We start from the raw sequence: 23,788 nt of genomic DNA, 5'->3' as shown, positions 1-23,788 counted from the left end.
GACTTTGCCAGCAGGTGCATAGGCACCCGTCTAGATCGATGATGGTTCAGTTCTCTCCGGATTGTCGTTGGACTTCTTCAGATCCCCCCTCCCCCAATATAAGGTAGTGTAAATATATCGTATTTGGTAAATATAAATAAATAAATATATATATATATATATATATACACAATATCCGAGACTTGGTAAGGTCCTAGACATCAACGGACACCAAGGGACGCATTGGAAGAGGGTGTCAAAGTTAATTTCCCGTCTGTCAAGAAAAGTAGCATCGAATCCTCTCATTTAGGATACTCAGCCAAAACATTTTTGTTAACCCTCTCTCATTCAGGGTACTTCTGCCAAGACAATTTTTATTTAAGCGTTTCCCGTGAGATCAAGAGAATTAGTCTAATCCTCTAATTTAGGGAACTTATGCCAAGATGATATTAGTTTACTTCACGTTGCCAAGTTAAGGAGCCATTATGCAATGGCAGCCATTTCTAAGACAGTTACTTTGCACAGAGGGTGCGTTAAGGGAGGCAAGAGACTCCATGTGTTCGTCGAATACACAGGTGTGCAGTAGTTAGCACGAGCAAAAACAAACTTCATCAAGGAAGATCCACAAACCGAAGAAAGATCCAGAAAAATCTTCATTGCAACTACTATCCTTCTTTCTGTACACTATCAATTTTGTTATAGTTCCACAAGCATATACTACATGTGGCCACCACTCGGGCTAGGTACTTAGGTCTGAAGGAGCTTCTTAGCCACATTGGTATGCAAACAACAGAAATGCAATATGAAGAAGAAAAATGCTGCCTACTTCTCCCTGTAAAAGTTCATTGAAATCAATCTGAACGGTACAATTAGCAACTATTTAGCTTAAAGAACAGAATAGTGCATAAAGCAGTATATACAAGAGAAGGCTAATTAATGCAGAATACCTAAGACCAATCTATGGTACATATCAGGTGAGGAGGAGAAATCCCATGTTGCAAGATTGTGCAATGCACAATGCTCATCGTCGCCGGATTTTGACTTGCACTTCAATCACCCCAGGTCGTGCTTCACTATAGTGATATCTGCAAAGTAACGCAAAATTTAATTTTTTGAACTGCCAACCCCCACCCCCACCCCCCTCTTCCAAAACCCAAACTTGCACTTGAAGGAACACATCCTAAGAATATTTGATGCTATCTGCAGGTTCCGTAAAACAAACAAGAAACAAAAGAACCTAATGACTTTCTCCTAACCCTCATTTTGAAGAAACAAAGAATTACCCATTTTCATTAAGGAAGCTCCTAATGGCTGCAGGAAGTGCCGCTTCACCCCGGCTATGATTGCCTTTTCCTGAAAAGGTTAATCACAAGTATCATATTGCATTACTTAGTATCATCCTTTCTAACTAAAACAAATGGCTTAAACCACTCAAACTTCATTAAGAGGTCCGCATGCTTCATAAGGAAATTCAGGTGCATTGTTTACATAGTATATTGGAAGAGCAAGCACATGCATAAAACCAGAATATTAAACACACTCAACATATGCATTGATTTAAAGCAGAAGCAGTACCTGTTATTACTTGTACTGATGTTGGTCTTGTCCTAGATGATGGAATCTGGCTACCACACTTATCCAAATCCCTAAAAATTGCAACCTCAGGAACTGTGGAAAGTACAATGCCTGTTGTTGCATTGACTCTACTAGCACAAGCAAGCTGTTTTGTAGGCATCTGAGATTCAATCCTCTGCACATGTTCTTGCAAGGCTTGGACTGCTTCTGCAGCATGAAGACCATGCAAATCTAATGTCCACTCATCATTCTTCGAATTCCTGATGCTCAGAATTTCTTTTGCTGCCTTGGCATTTAATCGTTCAGCAGTCAGCCATTCTTCACGAGCTTTTCGTGAATAGAGTTGAGCAGATAAGTGATCTCCTCTCAGATAGGCTTCATTGGCAGCCTTAGAATTCCGGGATGCTGAACTGTTTTTTAATAAGAAAAGTACATAGACATGGACAGTGAGCTAAATAATCTTGAAAACAGAAACTTAAACTTCAGCATAGCTCAATATATGTTAGGAGGGTACAAACTTTAACACTACAAGGTATCTACAAAAACAGAAACCAAAAGAACTGAGTTCACAAAATAATTGCCAATGCCAATGCAATTCAACAGAATAATTTCCATTCAGGAAAACCTCCTTGTAACCCATTAATCAACAACAGAAGTTACAAAATAATTGCCAATGCCAGTTCAGCTTCAAAAGAACCACTACAAGATCAGTGCAATAAAAAAAGGAAATACTACCAAAACCAGATTCCATTTTTTTTAAGCTTCATACTTTTATTGATAAGCTGTCAAGTTTACACAGATTGGGGGCTCAGAAACCAGATTCTTATTAAACCAAACTAGAATGACTTATCATTACACGTTGACCATCGAGAGATGAATAGAAAGAGCAGCCATCAAGAAACGAGCACAAGTACATCTACTGGTACAGAAGTCTACCTTCCAGAAACCAGGAAGTGCAACATGGCAGAGTCAGACGAGGTCAATGAATGACGGCAGTGGCAAGTTGGCAAGAGAATGGACAGCAAATTTATGCAGAGGACAGCAGACAAGAAGGAAAGAGCTGTTAGGTAAGTGTAAGGCCATGAGCTTTGAGTGCATGCTGTGAGTTGCCATGGGTGAGCTTTGAGTTTAAGGGAGACAGAGAACACAACTGTATCAGCAGCGATATAAACGGGAATAGAATTAGGCTGTCTGACAGTCTGTGTGACATATTTATATACATGCATATATACATATCTATGCATATATATATATACATATACATGTCTGTGTGTATTTGTGCACACATACGTATATACTTTTACTAATATATGGTACCAAATGTGGCCACCAACTTTAATGAATCCCTAATGACTAATGAATCCTTATACTATATAAGAATGCGTTGTGGTCAACGGTTGTGCTTGAATTTCAACCACAAGGCTAGGGAGAGTTTAGGAATATAAGAATACTTGGAATATCATTAAAGCATTGGGTACAAGTCATGACAGCTTTGAATTTGTTGTAATTACTTAGATGACCTTTCAGACATTTAAGGTCAAGGGAAGTTGAGAAATATGAGAATGTCTGGACTATGATTGGAGCATTGGGTACAAGTCATTCTAGCTCTCATTTTGTTGTAATTACTTAAATGTTGTTTTCACCATTAAATGTAAGAGTAATGCCTTTCTTGCCATTTGAGCATTTGGTGTGGTAGGGATTTTTGTGATTGAATTAATATCTCATCATTTCCGAGTAACAGTTTTCGACAGTTATGCAGACTTATTCTAATGGCTACTTCTCTATATTCTTCTGTTAGATTTTCTTCATCTTCTATATATATATGTAAATATTGGTATCTGCTAAAAAAAATTTCTACAATAGATTAAATGCAAAGCTGTTTGTTAAAAAATATATATATAAATTTTAGCAACTGCAAAGCATATAATCTATAGCTGAAACTTATGAAACTAGGCACAAAGGAGCTATACTCCTCTACTATAGAATTCTACCCTACATGATGGAATGAAACTTAAGGTATGTGTTTTAGGATTCTTTTTCAACTAACTTTACTTTTCCTGCCTATTGAATAACTGGACATGAAGTACTAGACTGATCATAATATCCTTTTTTGATATATGTGTTGCTGAGAAAACATTTTACAAAATTAGGTGAAATCCTTGTTGGTTACCATCTTAATATCATGGTCAACAGTGAATGACTGCTTTATTGCGTCATGAACTACATTTATAGTTCATTCATAGTTCCATTTTAAAACATCAACTCAAATGATTCATTAAACAATGATGCACGGTTTCTGCACAATTTTACTTATATATCCTATTAAAGTGGAGATATACTACAAATCATCAAACAATAATTTATAAAACTATCTCCATACCATAATTATTCACTACCTTCAATCACAGGCACCCAACTCCCGCGCATTGCACGGGCTCTCTCCTCCTAGTTTGAAATTGATAATTTCAAACTTAAAAAAACCCAAATCCATTTCGGTACCTTTTGGATACACACACACACACACACACCTAACTACCAATTCACATTTCCTAATTCGTTATGAAATTGGTTGATAATTCATTTTTTTACTGTTTATGTGCACCCTTAATTGTCAAACACAAGACACAATCTTCCAATTTTGGCATACTTGCTACTAACATTAACAATAAAACTTAAATTATCATTTTATTGATACTAGTGCTTTTGGCACACCCTAGGTATGTGCTTATAAGAAAATGCATAATTATTTTTTTCACATTCAGTTACATATCATTGTAGACATGCACGTATTTATCTGAAAAATCTATAGTTACTACCTTAGAGGAAGTTATTGTATTTAAAAAGCCATAGAGAAAAAAGTGGGAATGTGAGGGAGCCAGTGTGAGAAAGTTGTAATTTGATCTCAAAGGGATAACTATTTGCTAATTGTGGGGAGTTTTTTTTTTTCTGAAATATATTGGGACGAATTTACCCTTATAGTTAAGGGTAGATTAGAAATTTTTAAAAAATGACAACGTGTGTTTTTGCATCACACAGTGTTGCTCTTCCTTTGTATATTGTATAGATATACTCTCGCTCACCCTTTTATTAGTTATCTAAGGTTTTCGTGTTAACTTCTGTTTCTAAAATGCCTCTTTACATAAATTCTTGAATATCCTCGCAAATTAAAAATATTGCAAACTGTTTCACATGCAAAAGATTTCAAGTTGAAAACCTAGATAACAAAATCATAAAAGAAATAGCACAGGACTCTTGTGAAATACAAGCATAAGAAAACTAAAAGCAAAACAAATTAGCATCTAAGAACAGCATAAGGTGGAATATGACAACTGCAAAGAACATTCTGATAAAAGAGGGCTATCACACCAGAAAAAATAAATATATAAATAAATTGCTTGTCATGTAACATTCTTTGGGAGTTTAAAAGCAGGATTTTAGAAACGTAAAAGAATATCACAACACTGTCTCAAACAAAAGAATATGATCTAAACAAAGCTGATTCAGTAAAACTATGAATGGCAAGGCAAGTTCTTGGCCATGGAAACCTATATCAGAGAAATAGCAAGATGTACATACATATCCATAGGCAAGAATTTCAAGTATGACACACACTTACCCATTGTATAATCAAGAGTTCTAATGTGATTCAAGTTGCTTATTCATGTTCTTTAAACTTCAGTGATGAATATGAAACTAAATTAAACAACAAAATGACTCTAGATGTCATGATATCACGTTAAGGACCAAAGGAAATGAATCAAACAAACGTAATCTCCCTGCCCTTCATACAACTACAGAAGGGTCAAAGAACAAATATTAGAAATTCAACACAAAACATATTCAGATAGCAGGAACTACAAAACTAGGCTACCAATTATCTTCCGCACCTGCAATCTCCATCATATTCATAACATATCTAATATTCCACAGCACCATAAGTTGCAAGATAAGTTTAAAAGGTGCCATCCAAAGTGCAACAGCAAAATTTTAGCAAGATAATGGTTCTGATGAGCAATTTGCCATAATTGAGCATTTCAATTATACGTTTTTTTTACCAGGATTTCTATACCCTTTTTCCCTGAAATTTTTATATGAGCACAAGAGTAAGGAAAGAAGCATTCTTATTACAAGTACTACAAATGATTGAAGTAAAAACAAAAATCAGGTTGATAGTGCAGATGGCAGCTAAATTTATACCAGAAGAATAAAAGTATCAGCTATGACAAACCTCATCATCTTTCGTGCGTCTTTTCTTTGAACCAAGTAAACATCATCTTCTTCCCACTCAGGCTCAATGGGTAAATATTTGATAGAATTCAGAATCATTTTTGTAGCAGAGACATCATGCAGAAGCATTTTCCTGGAAGAAGTACGTTCATCTGTCAAATCTTGATTATTCTTACACTCAAGACCCTCAAGAAGACGGCTCATTTGAGCAAGATTTATGTCCTTTTTGGCTTCATCTGTCAAATCTTGATTATTCTTATACACATGACCCTCAAGAAAGCAGCTCACTTGAGCAAGTTTTGTGTCCTTTTCGGCTAATGACTTATTTTCATTCACAAGAGACTCCTTATGATTGAACCTTAATTCTTCAGTTCCAATAACTTTAGCATCATTGTAACTTTGCTCATAGGAAACCATCATTTTCAATAAGGATGAGGCCTTATCAACATCATAGTTTACACCAGCCAAAACATCCTCAATCAAGCTTTGGTCTGCCCAAGGATGGAGCTCCTTAAGCATTTCATTTGCCTCAAAAGCATCTTCGACACCATTCATTGCATTTAAATAGTCAGCAGATGCACTAGAGCTGCCACCCTGGAATTTCTGTTCATCCATATCACTGCATTTCTGCTTAATCGGAAAATTGACAGCACCCTGTAGTAGAGATGCAAAAGGCTTCTCCAATGCAGTTTTATTTGCTGTGTTTGTCAAGGCTTTCTGATCTTGGTTCATTGAGCTTGATATTTCTGGAAAAGATTCACCCTTTGCTTCAGGTTCAAGACCCTGCTTACGACGATGTTCGAGGTCAAATGCAGTCCAACCGGATGTTTTACCTCTCCTCCACGACATCTTCGCATCCAGAGGTCGTGCACTTGCAGAAATAGTCATCTTAGATGACAGAAATTCTCAAAACCATCCTATCACACACATGCAACAGCCCCCCCTCCCCCTTCCTGCACTATCTTCCCTTTTTTGTCCCAAAGTTTATGCAATTGTTCAGAACTCTCAAGAAGGCAAAATTCACGTCTTTGTCACTGTTGTATCTGAAGATATTAATCCAGACAAAAGAAGTTCCAATAACACAAAATGAAGCTTTTGATCAACTAATTGATACAAATGACAATAAAGCAATAATTTTTTTCAACCCATAGACAAAAAAGAAAGACGAAAAATAATTGCTGTGAAAAAATTGGAGGCTGTGAAAAAATTGAATCCTCCAATCAAACGGTAAAAGAATAAAAATGGAAAATTTGAAAAAAAATCATTATTTCAATGTCTGCATTGAAATTGTAATAACCGTTCAGAAACTGATCCTTCCACTAAGGTTGCGTTAGCTTAGTTTTTCAGTTTTTAGCTTTTTACCTAGAAAATTATAATCTGATTAGACACGTAATCATTAATTATACTATTATAAGGTACATTAAATTAGTGAACTAACTAAAAATTAGTCAGATAAAACACGTAAACATTTAATACACAATCATAAGCTAATTACTCATCGAAAAATCACCGATGAAAAAAAACTAATTATAAACTAATTACAAGAAGAAAATTGAACAGGAAAAGAAAAAGAAATACCTGCTAAATATGCTTTGCTTGACTTGGCGAAATCAGAATGCAATTAGCACTAAGGTATTTCAGTAATACGACGAAAATCTCGTATCCAAGGAGTCAACTGCTCGGACGACGGTGGTAAGATCACGGTTAGCGACGGTGCGTAGAGGATTACAGCCCAGGATGAAGATGGAGATGGAGATGATGATTGAGAAGGGAATTTGCATCTCAAATCCATAAAAGCTTTTCTTTGCCTTTCTTTCTTCCGCCGTTGAATTAACAGAGACAGAAAGAGAGAGAGAATTATTTAAAGAATAATTATTGAAGGAAAAATGGAGAGGGCCCAGTTGATTATTGACCAGGGAATACACAATCATTAGGGTTCTTCTTTTGCAGTTTTGCTTGGGGAGGACAAGTCAAAGCAGAAGCAAAGGAAAAGTTTTCTTTCACTTCGATTTTTCCTCGGTTTTTTCCTTTTATCTTTTTCTTTAAATTTGCTTTAAGGGGAATTTGCCAATTTCATCCTTCACATTTTTTGAAAAACATTTTGAGTTCCTCACATTTAAAATTAGCCAAAATAATTCTTTAGATATACAAAATAAGTTTTGGAACTAAACGGGGGACATTTTTAAATCTAAGGAATTATTTTGACTAATTTTAAATGTAAGAGACTAAAAAAAAAATTTTCAAAAATGTGAAAGGCCAAATTGGCAAATTTCCCTTACTTTAATTTAAGGGTTTCCTTTTGTGATTCGGGTGCATGTGCAACATACATTTAGACCTCTTATAACGTCACATTTGCAATATCTTTTCTCACTTAATTTCCTAAGAGATAAAACTGCCCGTTTATCATGCTAAATTTTTATTTTTATTTTTTCTTCTTTCTTCTCTCAATTAATTTTAAATTGTGGCTCAATTTTGACCATTATAATTTATGGTGTTGGTATACTAATTTTAAAAAAAAATCAAATATCTCAAACTTAATTAAATGATATTTTCAATTACATTTCGACAATATAAATGAGAAAATTTTTATAACGGCCATAATGGCTATATTGATAATAACTTGACCATTATACATTCTACTAGGGTATTTTATAGCTGAAATTGTATAATTATTTGGTTTACTATCTAGGTTTAACTCCTATACTCTTCTAAGTATAAATAAAGGATGAAACATGTTTTTTACATATATTTTTATAACTCTATATATCCTTAAGGGTGATTCTTCCACCATCCTTTTTGTTACTACAAATATAAAATTTTAGAAAAATGTATTATTAAAGTATTTAATATGGGACAAATAATAGTATTGTGTGAGACTTTTGTTTTACTCCAACAGTATAGACTGGAGTGGACTACAGTGAAAATAAGTTGGGTTGTTATATTTTGAAGGTGACATGTTGAGATCTACTACACTGTACTAGAGGATACTCCATAAGGACGCAAATTGTTTTAAAAAAGAATGACCTAGTTCGAATCTCAAGTCATGCTAAACATATTTTAATAGTACAAATTAGTTGTATTTTTCATGCACTATTGAGATAAGAGAATCTTGTTCATTTTTCTTGTGAAATTTAATTGGAGAAATTATTCTAAATAATTGTGAATATCTAGGTCTAGGACTAACATTTTTAAGATGATTAGCCTCTTGTAAAGAAAATGAAAATTTTATGCCATCTAACATACGGGTGTCAACGGGGTCGGGGTTGGGCCGAAATTGAAAATTTCGAACCCAAACCCGTTTTTATGTAGTGGACTCGAAACCTATCCGTATACTCGATGGGTCTTGACCTTAGAGTCCCGAAACCAAGACCGACCGATTTCGGGTCGGATCCGAACCTACCCGGAAAGAAAAGGTCCAAATTTAAACATTCCAAAATTAAATCCAAAACTAATCACAACTCAAATCTCCAAACTTAAACAAATCAAATTACAAATAACTCGCAATAGTCAATCCAAAACTAATCACAAATCAATCTACAATGTCATTACTAAATTGTTAATTTGGTAAAAAAATATGTTTAGAAATATTTATATTTTATAATTATTAATATATTATTCGAATACGGGTCGGAATCCTATATTCCGTATCCAATCCACTTTTTTGTTAAAATAAACGGGTACGGGTCTAGATCCAGGTATCAGAATAATTTTTCAACCCAAACCTGGTAAAATTTATCGGATCCGTTGATACCTCTAATCTAACACATCATTTTATTGAATTTATGGTTGTGGAACTAGTTATGATAAGATAAAAATGACTAGTTGACTGAGATAAGCAACCTAAGATTGACTTGTTTGAATTTCCGATTACTTGAGCTAGTTAGTTGGCTGAGTTTTAGTCAAACATGAATAATTTTGGTATAGGTCATATGTAGAGTAAATTGCATTTTAATTCATAGAATGCTCAAAGTGCATATTATGTTGGACTTGGTACTATCATTCGAGACCTTCATGGTAATCAGCTTATCTTATAAAATAGACTCATAACAACTGTAGTTTTTTACCATCAAATGCATGATTCCTTATTGTGTGTCATACTATGCGGTAAGGAATTCAATAGACGAACATATGTTGAGAGAGAAGATTATACTTACACTGTAACTTTTCTCTTTTAATGCCTTTCCTAGACAATGCTATACCGGAGGCTACATTTAAATTTGAGGTTGATATGGCTATGTAATGGTACATAAATGACTAGAGTGCATGTTTTAGTGATAAAGTTTGGTAGTCAATCTTCGATTTTGATTCTACATTTCGATCTTTGTCATGATAACTTGCTGCATTTAGAGCTTTGCTCTTTGGTTGATATGGATTGATGTTTATGGAGAATGACCACTCATCAGGAAACTTGAATATGGATCTTGGTAAAATCAAATTGGGCGATTATTTCACTTCCACATATACATGTTGAAATATGGCTGTAGTTGCAAGAGGGAAAAAATAAATAGCATTATTAAAAAAATAAAACAATTTCATTGGATTCAAGTATTTGTTTATCCTAATGCTTATGAAGATTTCCGTTTGGTGTTACAATTATAATTTGTTGTTATAATCAGGGATTCAATTGTAGTTATTAACCCTTTCAAAATTTTGAAAAGTTATAAACTAGTGCTGATTCATTACTCTCCCCTAAAATGAAATTTCATCAAATTTGACGCATATTTTTCTGAAACTAGAGAATGGGTAGAATATGTAGTTGACTACAATGCCAATTGAAGTTTCGTGTAGCAAGAAGCCTGTACTTCTGAATGGGAATTTGCATTGGGAGGATTATGACCTTGTGAGTTATAATCTATGATCCTTACAACAGTTCTAATAAGTTCCATCTTATTGAAGTTCCAAAAGATGTATACAGGGAACATACCAAATGAACATATGGTTTGGTTTCCAGCATGTCTAGTGTGCTTCAAGGATGCCTCGAGTATTTTGGAGTTACCTGTCCATGTCATCCACCAAGTGGATTTTTGTTGGGATATCAAGTGTAAATCAATATCTCACATCGAAAAGAGATAAGTAGAATGAGGAACATATAAGTGGGGAATGATCCATAGATCCAATGCCTTAAGGTTTTGGGTTGGATGTGGTGTCAAGCACATGGTTGTGGTTCCCATTCTAGCTCATGGTTAAATTCTCCCCGAGTTTGGCTCTCTCAGAGCCCAACAAGTGGTATCAGAGTTTCAGGTTGCAAAACTGGGTTACTCATGGGCAAGTGGATTCTTTTCGGAATTGGAATGGTGAAAAATTCTCTTCTTGATGGTGGACCGAAATGCCGAGTTTGGTTGGTGTTACACCAAGAAGCCAAGGGTTGGTAGGGGTCCAAAAATATAGTTTGGATGTTGAAGAAGAGTGGATCCATGTTTGGAAGAAGAGATGACCTTAAATGATATGGTGGGCTTGTGTTGAGTATTAAAGTGGGCTCCAAAAAACAAGAGCTTGTAAATTTGGGTTTAATGTGGGGGTTACTCATGAAGGGGGAGAGAGGTCCGATGTGGAAGAGATTCACAATTGAGGGGGAGATTGTTGGGATATCAAGTGTGAATCAATATTCCACATCGGAAAGAGATGAGTAGAATGAGGAACATATAAGTGGGGAATGATCCATAGACCCAATGCCTTAAGGTTTTGGGTTGGATGTGGTGTCAAGTCCATGGTTGTGGTTCCCATTCTAGCTCATGGTTAAATTCTCCCCGAATTTGACTCTCTCAGAGCCCAACAATTTTCACATTTCAAAATATGGGCACTTGAGGACTATGGTTTTCAACCAACTCCCCTAGGAGTTGGCCACCACATTAATTGTAGGATAGGAGGTCAATGGTTCAAATCTTGTGCATGGTGCACCGTTTTGGTCTGATGGTGATTCAGTCCCCATCAGATTCTCCTCGACTCAATTGAGCTGCTCCTTAGAGTAGGTTGCCCCCCATTAGGAGTAGGCGAAACTAGGGTCGATGTGCCGTTGTAAAAAAAAAAAAAATAGAGGACTATGGTTTTCAACACTGGTGTTTGCAGCATGTAATTGCTAATGAAGATATTGCAATTGACACTAATGCATATCATCATTGTTCTACATTCACACTTGTATGTTTCCATCCATATGATACAGAAGTAGTTTACTTGAAATGGTGTTATGATTTGGTCTTATATTATTGTAATATAATAGGTATTTCAAAAGATTTTGTCTTGTCGCTTAAGTTGGACTCTTTCAAAGCAAAAGGTTTTACTTAAAGAAACATGACTTTTATCCTATTATCTATGACAAACATAAAACCTTTGATTGCTAACCGAATGGATAAAATTTGACTTCAGCAAACTTTTATTTGCCATCACATAAAGTTTTCACGTTTGCTAAAGATTAGCAACAAACGGATTTTTCTAAAAGATGGCAATGCTCCAGGATTTCCTCAATGTTTTCGTGGTTGTTGACCACCTAAACGTTAGAAAATTATCCATTGTTTTATTACAGAAAACTCAACTTTCCAAAAATAATGTTTTTATCTGCAAGACTAACAAATAAGTTTGATTCCATTGTTCCTATTTATTAGCAACAACTATCAAGAATTATCAGGCTTTCAATGGCTCTTTCTTGAAGATAAAATTTTATCCATTTCTTAACGTTGGTTCCTGAGCAAGACCTTCGTTGCGACATGGGATGGTGATCACAAGTGTGAGGTTGACTGTGATTCGAGAAAATATGCACTGGTTGATTTGCAAGAATAGACATGTACCTATGGTTATCATCAACTAATCAGTTATCCTTGTGCTCATGCATGTGCTGCAATAGGAGTATGTAGATTACCTATAAAAGATTATGTGCATGCTTGCTCCACTAGAGCTGAATATCTAAAAACATATGCACATACTATCACTCCTGTTCCAAGTGATATTTACTAGATACCATGTGAAGAGAGGTCCTAAACCCCACTACAGTTAGGAGAATACCTGATAAACTGAAGAAAGTGTGCCAAAGAGCACTAGATAAGTCTAAAAATGGTCAAGTATCAACTAAAAAAGGTCTTGTGGTGCATTGCAAGAAACGTTTTCGGCCAAACCATAACTCAAGGACCTACAAGAATCCCATTCATTCTGATTCCAAATTTAACATGGTAATCCATCCTTGTACATTTAAATAACTTTATTACAAAATCTATATTTACAACTAATGTTAACTTATTTTTGTAGTAGGCACCCGAAGCTAGTGCAGCTGCATCAAGACCATCCAATAACTCGTCAACTGTTGAAGGAACTGTTGCTATCGGATTTACTACAAAGAAAAGCTTCAAGCATAAGAAGGTGTAGATTTAATCAACAATTGCTAGTTGGCCAAAACTATGCATACTAACCAATCTGTATTTCAAGTATGAGTTTTACAATTGCTGGTTTGGCCAAAATTGTGTTCATGCGATTGAAGTTCTCTTTCTATTTTAATTCTAGCCTTGGATGGTACAAAGAAAGGAGGTAACAAGGATGATGGCACCACTGTACCAGCAAAAAGAGTCAGAGCTCCTACTGTTACTTATGTACTGCAAAAGTTAAGGCTAAAGAGATTAAAATTTGGCCAGCTTCAATTACTTGTCCAATTTCTACCTTTTCGTACTTAGATATTCATTTTGAAAGATTACTTTTGGTTGTAATGATGCCTAAAACTTGCTTTACTACATCATAATTGGTTGTTGATGGAAACATTTGTCTACTTTTTGATACACTTTGCTATAGTTGACACTGTTTTTGTTGTAATGAATGGAGGATTAAGAGGGATAGTTGGAAATTTGTCTACTTTGTTCATGTTTTTTGAATGAAGTTCTCTTGGTAATCAGGTTAATGTTATGTGAAACTTTCCAGCTAACGGCCAAATACGCTCCTTCTTTTTTTGTATTTTTGGTCTGCCATATCTACAGTGGTTCAATTTTCAGTAAGTGATATCCAAATGATAAAGCATTTTTGGTCTACTAAATCACTTGCTGTTCAATTTCTAGCAAGTGATATACACCAAGTGATAAACTATCCGAAGTAGAACTAGATTTTCTTTAAGATATTTTTGGCAAACACCAGAACAACGATAGCAATGCTAATGACTAACTTGCTTCCATTTCATTGCAAGATAACTACATACAATAGCCTACCAAATTCCATTTCATTGCAAGATTACTACACATAGTAGCCTACCAAATTCCATTGTCTTATTTACTAGACATCATCAACAACAAAATAGAAAAAATAGAGACCATAAGACCATCTCCAACTAGCAATTTCACGTTCTTCATCTCATTATCCAAATTTTCCAATTTTGAGAGCATGCCATCCAAACTGGCTTGTTCATCAACAGGTTAGCTCACAAATAGTTGTCTTAGTTTGGATGATCTCTATAAATGGGATTACACCATGAAAAGAACCCACATTCATCCCTTTCACACACAAAATATAAAATTCCCTTCGACGACTTTTTTGACTCAATAATCTTTACCTCTATCTTCCTTCGATAACTACACATCTTGTACCAGTACCGAAGATCTCTAGCTCCACATCCCCCGCTGGTCCCTCGAGAGCTTGAAAAAGACATCATAAAATAGTGGGTTAATTACACTTTGCCTTCCCGAACTTGGACCCTTATAATACTTTGCCCCCTTAAACTCCAAATATATACACTTTACCCCTTGTGGTCAACTTTTTGATGGGATGAAAATGGAGTTATATTTTTTATGACCAAAATATCCCTAACTAATTCTTAAACACACATAATAATTGTAACATAATAAATATATATTTATTTAATAGTTAACAAATGCATTTAAACACAATTACACTATGCATTTTGACGTTTTAACACTAAAATGAATTAGATAATTCACTAAAAAGAAGTCTAAGTAACTCAATGTATTTATCTCAATACCGTAGCAATTCTTGTTATAAATAAAATAATATTAAATAGTGCATTTAGAATGAAAATTATTTGCTTATATTTTTTATTTTAGCACTTTTTAATGTGTTTTATACGAGATAAAAACATGATTAAAAATAAAATGTATTGAAAAACATATTTAGAGAATTTTTAATTTTTTTAAATGTAAAATGTAAACAAAATACAAAGCAAGGTATGAATGTGGTATAAAATTACCAAATAGCATCTTATTGACTTTGTGAAAGCTACAAAATAAATGGAAATTATTAAAACTAATCCATTTACAAATTAAGGAAGAAAGATAAGCGATGGAAAACTTATGTTGATGTTTTATGAATTTTTAAATTCTTTTTTTCTCCACAATTAAAATTTTCAATTCTTTGGTATTATACCATCTTTTATTTTTAAATTTTTTAAAATCATATGACTTTATGTTTTTTTCCAATAAAATGTTTCATATTCAGATTAAAAGTATAGCATTATTCTAGAACTATTATGTAAGAGCATTAATGTCACTTTGTTAAAATTTTGGATGGAAAATTCATCATTAACATTTGACTTAATCAATGAAGGGGGCAAAGTGTGTATATTTAAAGTTCAAGGGGACAAAGTGTTATAAAGGGTCAAGTTCAAGGGAACAAATTGTCATTAGCCCTAAAATAGTTCCTTAATTTCCCTTCACTATATAAACAAAAAAATTGTGAGTTCACATTTTTACTTTAAATCCTTGCAATAGACCCTTTAAGAATATATTGCAACTGCAAATTCCAAAATTTAAAGGTTTTACCTTTCCTCACTTGGAAGCCCAGTTGGTTTGCCTTTGATCTTCATCAATTTCTGCTTGATTTGTTTTCTACAAGTTTGGGTGAAATTGGAGAAGAGCCATGGCAGTTTTATTAAGGTCTAAGAGGCACAACAGATATATCAGGTCAACTTTTGTTTTAAAAAACTATTTTCTCAATCTCTCATTCGCAATTTAGCGCATTTACATCAAACGCGTTAAATCTAATGATCTCCGTCAATTTTTCATCTTCCTTCAAACCGTGAGGTATCGACACGTATGATTTAAAATCGTAGGGGGTTTTTCTACATAAGAGCTATATCCCAGGAGACTTTTTCATTTTTTACCCAAATTTTTAACACAAATGCAGCAATTGGTGTTTCCTATTTTTTTGAATTTTGGGGTCAGTTTTCTTATCCAAAAATGTTATCTTGGAAAATTAATACACATTGTTGTAAATAAGCCTAAAAGATTGAAGTTGTCGGGAATTGTGTATAAAGCTTTTGACAGACAAGATTTCATAAAAAGACTTCTATTTTCCTTTGACTAGAAAAGCACCAAGACTCTTGGTGTGACGGCCCCACCTCCCCCTAGGGCATACCCTAGGGTTTGGCGGACCGCCTGCCCAACTCTCGCCAGGACTCGTTCACTCTTAACAAATAAAATAAAATATAACCTCAAGAATAAGTGAAATAACAGTTCCCAAACTTGGAACATGTACTTACATTCATATCTTTCCCAAACATTCATACAATTCCAAATATAACAAAAGTTGTGAATTCCACATACATTCAACCCTAACCGAGAACTAGCGCGAGTACAATCGCAAAATTTCAAAAATTAGACTATGCTAGCCTATACCAGCCTCACGCCTCGTTCGTACCCCCTGTAAGGAAAACAAATGGTGTGAAATGAGCTAAAAGTCCAGTGAGATTCCAAATAGCAAGTTGACCATTATTTAAAAGTACAAGTATCAACGTAGCAAAATAGCGAGCAGAATAAGTTCATAAAAATGAGCGATAACACTTCAAGTAGCAAATCTCAAAATGAGCGAGTGTAAAGTTTTTCAAAAGAAACAATAACCCGATAAGCAATAATCATTTCAAAGTATAAGAATACGGATGGCTTTCAGGAGCCAAGTTCCCATTGTTTCACCAGAACTTGATCAAGTAGTAGTTGACACTCCGTCAACTTTCAAGTAAAGTAACCAGTCCAATAGAACATCACTTAAACTACTCTCCGTCCACCATCCAAACCCCTTGCCGGGCCCGAACTCCAAGATAAACATTGGTGGTAATACTCGAGTATACCGATTAGTCGAGGAGATAACACTCCACTCGACAACACTAGATACCCATGGTTCGTTATCTAATCGACCAAACCCTTGCCGGCTCGACTCGATTAACTAACCAGTGGGATTTGGGTCCCCAAGAAGTTGATGAGATAACATTTCCAATCGACTGAATCAAAATAAAAGTACAGAGACGGAAATGAGAGGCACCTATCACTCATATTGAGTATGGTACATGCTGCCGCTCAGCGCTTATAAGTCAAGTACAAGTATATCAAGTCAATTGCAACAATAAACAAGTATATATCATATTAGGGCAAGTGCGATAAAGTACACTCTTGCCCGATCAAACAAATTACACATCATTAAATCACATTGGTCAAGTATTGAAAACAAGTATCCAGTTCAATCAGGTATTTGGAAGCACTCACCAAAGATCTAGTGCCTCTCAAAAGTCACGTTCAGGTCTAACTCCTTGGTTGGAGTCCAATATCTGCGATAAAATATCATTTACGAATGTAAAACTCTCTAGAATTCGAAACATAGGAGTTTCGCTTCAAGAAAATCAAGTAAATGCAACTCGTTTAAATAGTATTCAAGATACTTATCAAAGTTCAAAAAATTCATGCTCGCTCATGTAGTTATGATCAAGAAGTGGTTTCGACTTTAGAAGTTACACTTGGTATCAAAGGTCGGGAAAAATCGTATTTTGAAAAGGTCGCTACTTTCACTTTTCAAGGGTACGAGTTCCGGTAAAATTTTAGCTTATATACCCTTATTAAAGAAAACTCAAATACCATAAGCAATCCAAGTCCAACTTGACCTCAAATCCTTACTCAAGTCGCAAATATATCTACCTAACCCTTAAGTGAAAATTTGGGCAATACGCCCTTTGTGTTTACTTATTTTCCAGCCATTCATGACTTCATTATTTTTCTTAATTCAGCCCCAAAACACATACAAATAATCAATCTCATCACAATAGCTGTTCAATGGCTCAAAATCATCCAAGTACAACACAAGTATAATAATCCAATCGGAAATCAAGTTTTGAAGGCAAAAGGCTAAATGGCAGATTCGACATCTTATAACATTTTAGTCACAACTAGAGTTACATTTATCGGATTGGTGTGAACTTTATACCGTTTCGAAACTAAGACAAAGGGCTACAACTTTCATGAAAACTACTCAATCCAGTTCACAATTGATCTAGGTCAAAAGTACAGATTACAGAACCAGAAGGTCCTTGTCAGTACGGTTGTCAGTACTGAATTCAAATGACAATAACTCAGGTTACACAATTCCGTTTGAGGTGTTTTCAGATGCGTTGAAAATCTGAAACATAGGGATAAAAGTTTTGTGTTTTAGCCAAAGGCTGATTTGATACGGATCAAGGTGAAAAAATGCAGCCAGAATGATGAAATGTCAAAACTGCCCGCAAAACTATACTTATGGCGGTCAGGGGTATTTTTATCATTTCACATGATACAATGCTCATATTCAGCTGAAATTTTATAAGCAACTATAAAACATCATTTCCTACAACTTTTATGTTTTAATATAAGCCCAATTCGGCCTCTATCATACACGAATAGAACTGGTCAGAACAGAGCATTTGAAATCCTTAAATCTGGAATTTAATGCATTCAAGGTATAAACTTCACATTTCTAGCTTGAACCAGTACTTCAACTCCTTATCTAAGCTTATTCACACCATATTCTATCTAAACAAGAAGAAATACAGCTGAACAATACAAAACCCTAACTCACAAATCCACCATAATCATCAAAAGTACTTACATAGCTATCATTAACCAAAAATATGAGTTACTACACAACTTAAGTAAGATAAAGGGAAAAAAATAGGATGGACAACCATAACACCTCACTAAGATGTTTGCAAGAAATATCCACCACCTCTCCTTGTAAACTTTTAGCACACCAAACTTTCCAAGTGCTCAAAGAAATGATTAATCGGTTTATATTCTTGATTTTTCACTCAAAGAAGCTAAAATCCCAAGATGAAATGAGGTTCTCTCCTCTTGTTTTTCTCCCCTAAAATTTCGGCCAAACTCAAGAAAGATTGAAGAAAATGGAGCCAAGAAGAAGATAAAAAGGAAAGAAACTCATTTGGTTAAAGTTCCATGGATTGCCAACAAGTGTCAACTCAAGATGGCTTCTTATTTTTTTTTCTTTTCTCCCTTTTCTTTAGTCCAAAATTTCGGCTGCTTTAGGAGATATTTTAGGGCTGATTTTGCTCAATTAATAACAAGGAGATTAAAGTAATAAAGTAGTGTTCAAGTGGTGCACTCATTCGGTAGCAAACGGTGCACGTCGGTTCAAACCGATTTTCCTTAAATCGCGCGTACTAGGGTTTTAACTTATGATTTACTAACTTATTATTATCACTTCTAATCACACACTTTCTCTTATCTAAAACTCACTCTTAATCACCAAATTGAGTACACACTCCACACCGATTAATCACACTACCAAAAGATGTAAAAACCCTAATTTACCTTAATGATGAAAGAAAAGGGAAAACCCTTGGTTCTATGATTAATTGTAACTATTAAGGAAGTGAATGAGTAGTAAAGCTATTGTAAAATAATGGATTCCAAATAAAAGGGAATTTTTAAGAAAATATGAGGTATTTTACAAGTTCTCACAATCACACTACCAAAATGCACACAAAAACACACAACAAAACCCTAGTATGCACAAAACCCTAACTTTAGAAAAATTATAACTTGAGTTATAAATATAAAAAATTTATATAACTTGGCTTGTTAAAACTAGACTTCAAATACTAAGAATCTTTAGAAGACACCTCAAAGAGATTTAGTTCATAAGTTGGTCCAAATTGAGCCATAAGTTACTACAACATTCCTATGTTTACTTGCGCAGGGTAAAATTTTCAGTCAACTTTGCCAATTTTCTAGAATTTATAAACATTGAATCAAACTCTAAATTTTACACCATAGGAAGTCCTCTGAGTCTAGTTTCAAACGCAATAAACAGAATTCAATTCCAACTTTCCTATACGAAGTTATAGCCAATTTCCCAAAACTGCGCAGAGCCTCCTGCGAAAATTCTAGATTTTCTAACAATTTGAGATTATGAAACTTTTCTTAACAAAATTCACTCCATTGACTCAAATTCAACCATTAAAGCATCCAAAAATTAAACGTAAGTGAGTTCACATAAAGGTTATAAAGAAAGGTAAAATTTCGGGGTCTCATACCTGGGAGAAGGATTGGGTTAATAAAAATATAACCAAGACTTTGAGCAAAAGGGATTAGTCATCTTGAGGTCTAGACCACAGATATTTGGACAATAAGGCATCTTCAAATAGTGATTAAGACCAAATTTATGCAAACTAAAATATCCAAAATCATTACGTATAAAATTGCGATGAAGTCAACATTCAAGTTTAAACATAAATCAATGTTTGAGAGCCCCAAAATCTAAAAATAGGTTCACTAATATGAATTTCTAAAACAAAAATAAAAAGAAGAAAAAAACTTTAACAATACTATTCATATTGTCATTAGCACGTTTAATGGGTTATAATGGATTATGCTCATTTCCGTTACATTGGAGAAAATTTCTCTCCATCACACCCCAATAAAATTTATTTAAATTATTTTTGAAAATCGACACCATTCATAAGACATTTCATCACTTGTTATACATGAAATTTCATATGAAGTTGACTAAGTATTACCCTTTGATTAATCATTACAAATTTTGTTGCAATTTTTACTTATTTTTCATTGTTAAATATTTCATAGAAATTGAATGCCAAAGTATCTACAAAAGAATATTATTTTTAATAAGTTGATCTAAAGGTTACAAGAAAAGTAATGACACAATTGGTTGCATTTATGAAGTTATAAAATTTTAAATTTAAATAAATAGAGAGAACAATGGAGAGAAATCTAATAGAGGCGATCCTAACTTAGTTATAACTCATGAGTAGATAGTAAAGTCCCTAGTATATATACAAGGTTCAGAATGATATCTTTTGGAATCTAAAGCTGAAAATCCCCAGTCGATAGATTGTTTAGACCACTTCCACAGCCACGTTTTCATCCTTGAGCTTGAACATTCTTTTAGTCATAATGTTCTGGACCTTTGTTGTTATCAAGCAGTCTCCTAACAAAGGATGAAGCTTTTGCAGTATTTCTTAATTTTCCTATCTTTTTTAGTGCTCTGATCTAGATGTAGTTGTCCATTGTCATCTATCTGCATCTATACGGCTTATTCAGTTCCTTTGTTCGTGCCTGTAACTTTATATAGTCACTAGTTCAGCCACATTGTCATCCTTCATTCCTTCCATTGGATACTTGGTTGCTACAGGAGTATTCAATGATAATGGTTGAGTTCCACTAGCAGATAATTCCCTCAATTCCTTGGCTTTCTCTATGTTAGCCACTGCAATAATGTCTTCCTGTCCTTTTCCTTTCAATTCTAAAGCTTTAGGATCCTTGGAATTATCTTGCTTAGATCATTCTCTCTATTTTTTAATGTAGGAGAATTACACTGCAGAGTCAAACCATCACTTCTAGGAGCGAAATTATGCACTCAATTAGGATGGCCCCTGGCCTTTGAGAATAAACTTTTGATTTGATCAGCTTCAACGGTCTACAAAAATCTTGAATGTTGACTTCAATGCAATTTTAGGTTTTTGGGTTCTGTAATATGATCCACTGTAATAGAACTCAAAAAATTGTCGAGAATATTCTTGTTTAAAAATTAAAATGAGTGAAATGACCAAAATATATAAACATAAGATACACGATTCTTTAACCCCTTATGGTTTTGCGTTTTACCACATAACTTCCTTATAATTTTCAAAATATATACATAATCCTCCTGTGATTAATTATTAATTTCCTACTTTACAGAGGGGTACTTTTGATATTTTAGTTGACACAGTCATGGAATACAAATTTCGTCACTTTGACACTTTAATCTAGGATATAAGTTAGTTATATTCAACTTTTCAAACCACAAGGGAGTTGCATGAAAAAGCACTAAACTGTAGGGGATAAAGTGTATTTTACCCAAAAATGAATCATACAAATGTAGGAAAACATGCTATATATTTTAGGGCAAAAAGTCCCAGTGGCCCTCAAACTATTAGCCGGACGAACTTTTGATCCCCAAATAATTAAAAGTAAACTTTTGGCCCCCAATCTATTCAAAGTACAAAATGTTAGACCTTCTGTCAAATTCAGCGGTTGATATTGACCGAAACTATGACCACGTGAGGCGCATGCCGAAATTTGAAGGGCATTTTTGTCCATAATGAGCTGTGTTCCACTCGATAAAATGGAGTGAAAAATAATTTTGACCAAATCGTTTACTTTTACCAATATCTCTTCCTCTACCATTGTTGGCGATTGCTGCAACTTCCCAGCTATCAACACCGTGGAAGTAGACGGTGATGCAAAATGGAGTGGAGAGCAAAGAGTGACCAAAGGCCCAAGGACCAATCACTTGGAATTTCTGCTGTGTCGGGTGTGCGTGCAATCACACGTCTTTGAAGGAGTGATATAAACAATGTTGATCCCTGTTGCAGATGGGATCGGGATGAGCCTTCGAACCTCCTTTGTTCTCTTCATAGATTATTGCCCCTAAATTCTTTCAGATGAAATTGAGTGAGCTACCATCCACCCTTGAAACCCCTAACCTCACCCACCTTTCCTATTTATATTTTGGGTAGCTTAATTTCTCGAACATCCCAAACAAACGGTCAAACTACTTGTAATCAGTGGGTGGAAGGATTCCCTCTCCAGCATCATCTTGCCAAATTCTATTCTACAAAATATCGGTCAAACCCTATTTGCTCTTCGTCCGTATCGATCCAAAATATCATCTTGCATCCCAGCCCCTAACCCAATTTTAGTTGAATATTATCAACTTTTTTAGGCATTTCAGCAACTCCCAAAACTTGTTGATCTTTCACACTGGAATTGAATCAAACTTCCAGCTGAGATTGGAATTTCCATTGCAAAACAGTTTTATCGAGTATACTACAATAAAATATACTTTCTGATTTGGGTCTGTTGTGAGCTTCTTTCCATCTCTTCCATCGGAAAGATTGATCCCTTTTTCCCCACAGTTTTGATCCGGGCTGATCTCTGACTGCATTTGAGGTATGAATTTCCGAAGCGTGGAGGAGTTTTGGCTATTTTACATGAATCAACACTCGAAACCAGCCACTAGGTGTTGGCATTTTGTGGGCACGCTTTGTAGCATTATTTGCTTGATATATTCAATGCTTTTCAACTGGTGGTTTGTGATCCTTGTGCCCTTGTTGGGATATGACTTGGCATGTATAGCCATTTTTTTGTGGAAGGAAATGTTCCTGCAACTTTTGGGCATCATTTTTGGTCCCTTTTGTGTGATTTCAAGATGTTTAGATTGGCTTACTGGTCAAATGGATAGAGAAATTAAGAGGCACAGTAAGAGGCTAGTTCTGCAAGCTTACTAATCCTTTCGGATTTTCTATTTTAGTCTTTTCTTTCGATATGGTTCACAAAACCGCATGAATTTCCCGCTGCAATGGAGTTTTTATTTGTTCAACTCTGTTCGGGAAGAAGTCCCATTTTACCGAGTGAAACACAGTTTATTATGGACAAAAATGCCCTTCGTATTTCAGTATGCGTCTTACGTGATTGTAGTTTCCGTTGGTATTAACTGCTAAATTTGACAGAAGGTCTAACATTTTGTACTTTGGATAGATCGAGGGCCAAAAATTCACTTTTAATTGTTTGGGGATCAAAAGTTCATCTGGCTAATAGTTTGAGGGCCACTGGGACTTTTTGCCCTATATTTTATGACAAACATGTTTCTCAAATGAATTGATGATTTGTAATCCTTCCCAAAGTGCTCCTTCTTGTCTAGATTCATTCATCATTTTTCAAAATTTATTTTGACAAAAGCTCAAAGAAACTACCAACTGCTTTCCCTT

The 23,788-nt window shown here is 34.7% G+C and overlaps 1 protein-coding gene and 1 pseudogene across 2 annotated transcripts; one reads left to right on the top strand and one right to left on the bottom strand.

The window, feature by feature from the left end:
• Positions 1-795: 795 nt before the first annotated feature.
• LOC113702145 (uncharacterized) lies at positions 796-7,779 on the bottom strand. 2 transcript variants are annotated; one of them, XM_027223170.2, is made up of 5 exons: positions 7,360-7,779; positions 5,783-6,824; positions 1,555-1,964; positions 1,263-1,332; positions 796-1,064 (listed from the first exon to the last, which is right to left on the bottom strand). In XM_027223170.2, exons 2-5 carry the CDS (start codon positions 6,667-6,669, stop codon positions 1,001-1,003), a joined length of 1,431 nt encoding a protein of 476 aa, XP_027078971.1. In that variant the 5' UTR covers positions 6,670-6,824; positions 7,360-7,779; the 3' UTR covers positions 796-1,000. The 2 variants fall into 2 exon arrangements, with proteins under 2 accessions (XP_027078971.1, XP_027078972.1); XM_027223171.2 differs by having other exon boundaries at positions 5,783-6,652; positions 7,360-7,496.
• Positions 7,780-22,972: 15,193 nt separating this feature from the next.
• On the top strand, positions 22,973-23,308 carry LOC113700862 (uncharacterized; annotated as a pseudogene).
• The last annotated feature ends 480 nt before the right edge of the window (positions 23,309-23,788 follow it).

The sequence above is a fragment of the Coffea arabica genome, chromosome 7e (assembly GCF_036785885.1).
Source record: "Coffea arabica cultivar ET-39 chromosome 7e, Coffea Arabica ET-39 HiFi, whole genome shotgun sequence".
Classification (NCBI taxonomy): domain Eukaryota; kingdom Viridiplantae; phylum Streptophyta; class Magnoliopsida; order Gentianales; family Rubiaceae; genus Coffea; species Coffea arabica.
Note: the sequence above shows the minus strand (reverse complement) of the source record. Positions and strands in the feature narration are given on the sequence as shown.

Excerpts from the sequence above, each read along its gene's own strand:
- LOC113702145 (XM_027223170.2), bottom strand. The coding sequence starts at position 6,669 with ATGACTATTTCTGCAAGTGCACGACCTCTGGATGCGAAGATGTCGTGG. Across the intron at positions 1,965-5,782 it reads GACGCACGAAAGATGATGAG|TTCAGCATCCCGGAATTCTA; the intron begins GTTTGTCATAGC and ends ATTAAAAAACAG. Across the intron at positions 1,333-1,554 it reads ATCAGTACAAGTAATAACAG|GAAAAGGCAATCATAGCCGG; the intron begins GTACTGCTTCTG and ends TAACCTTTTCAG.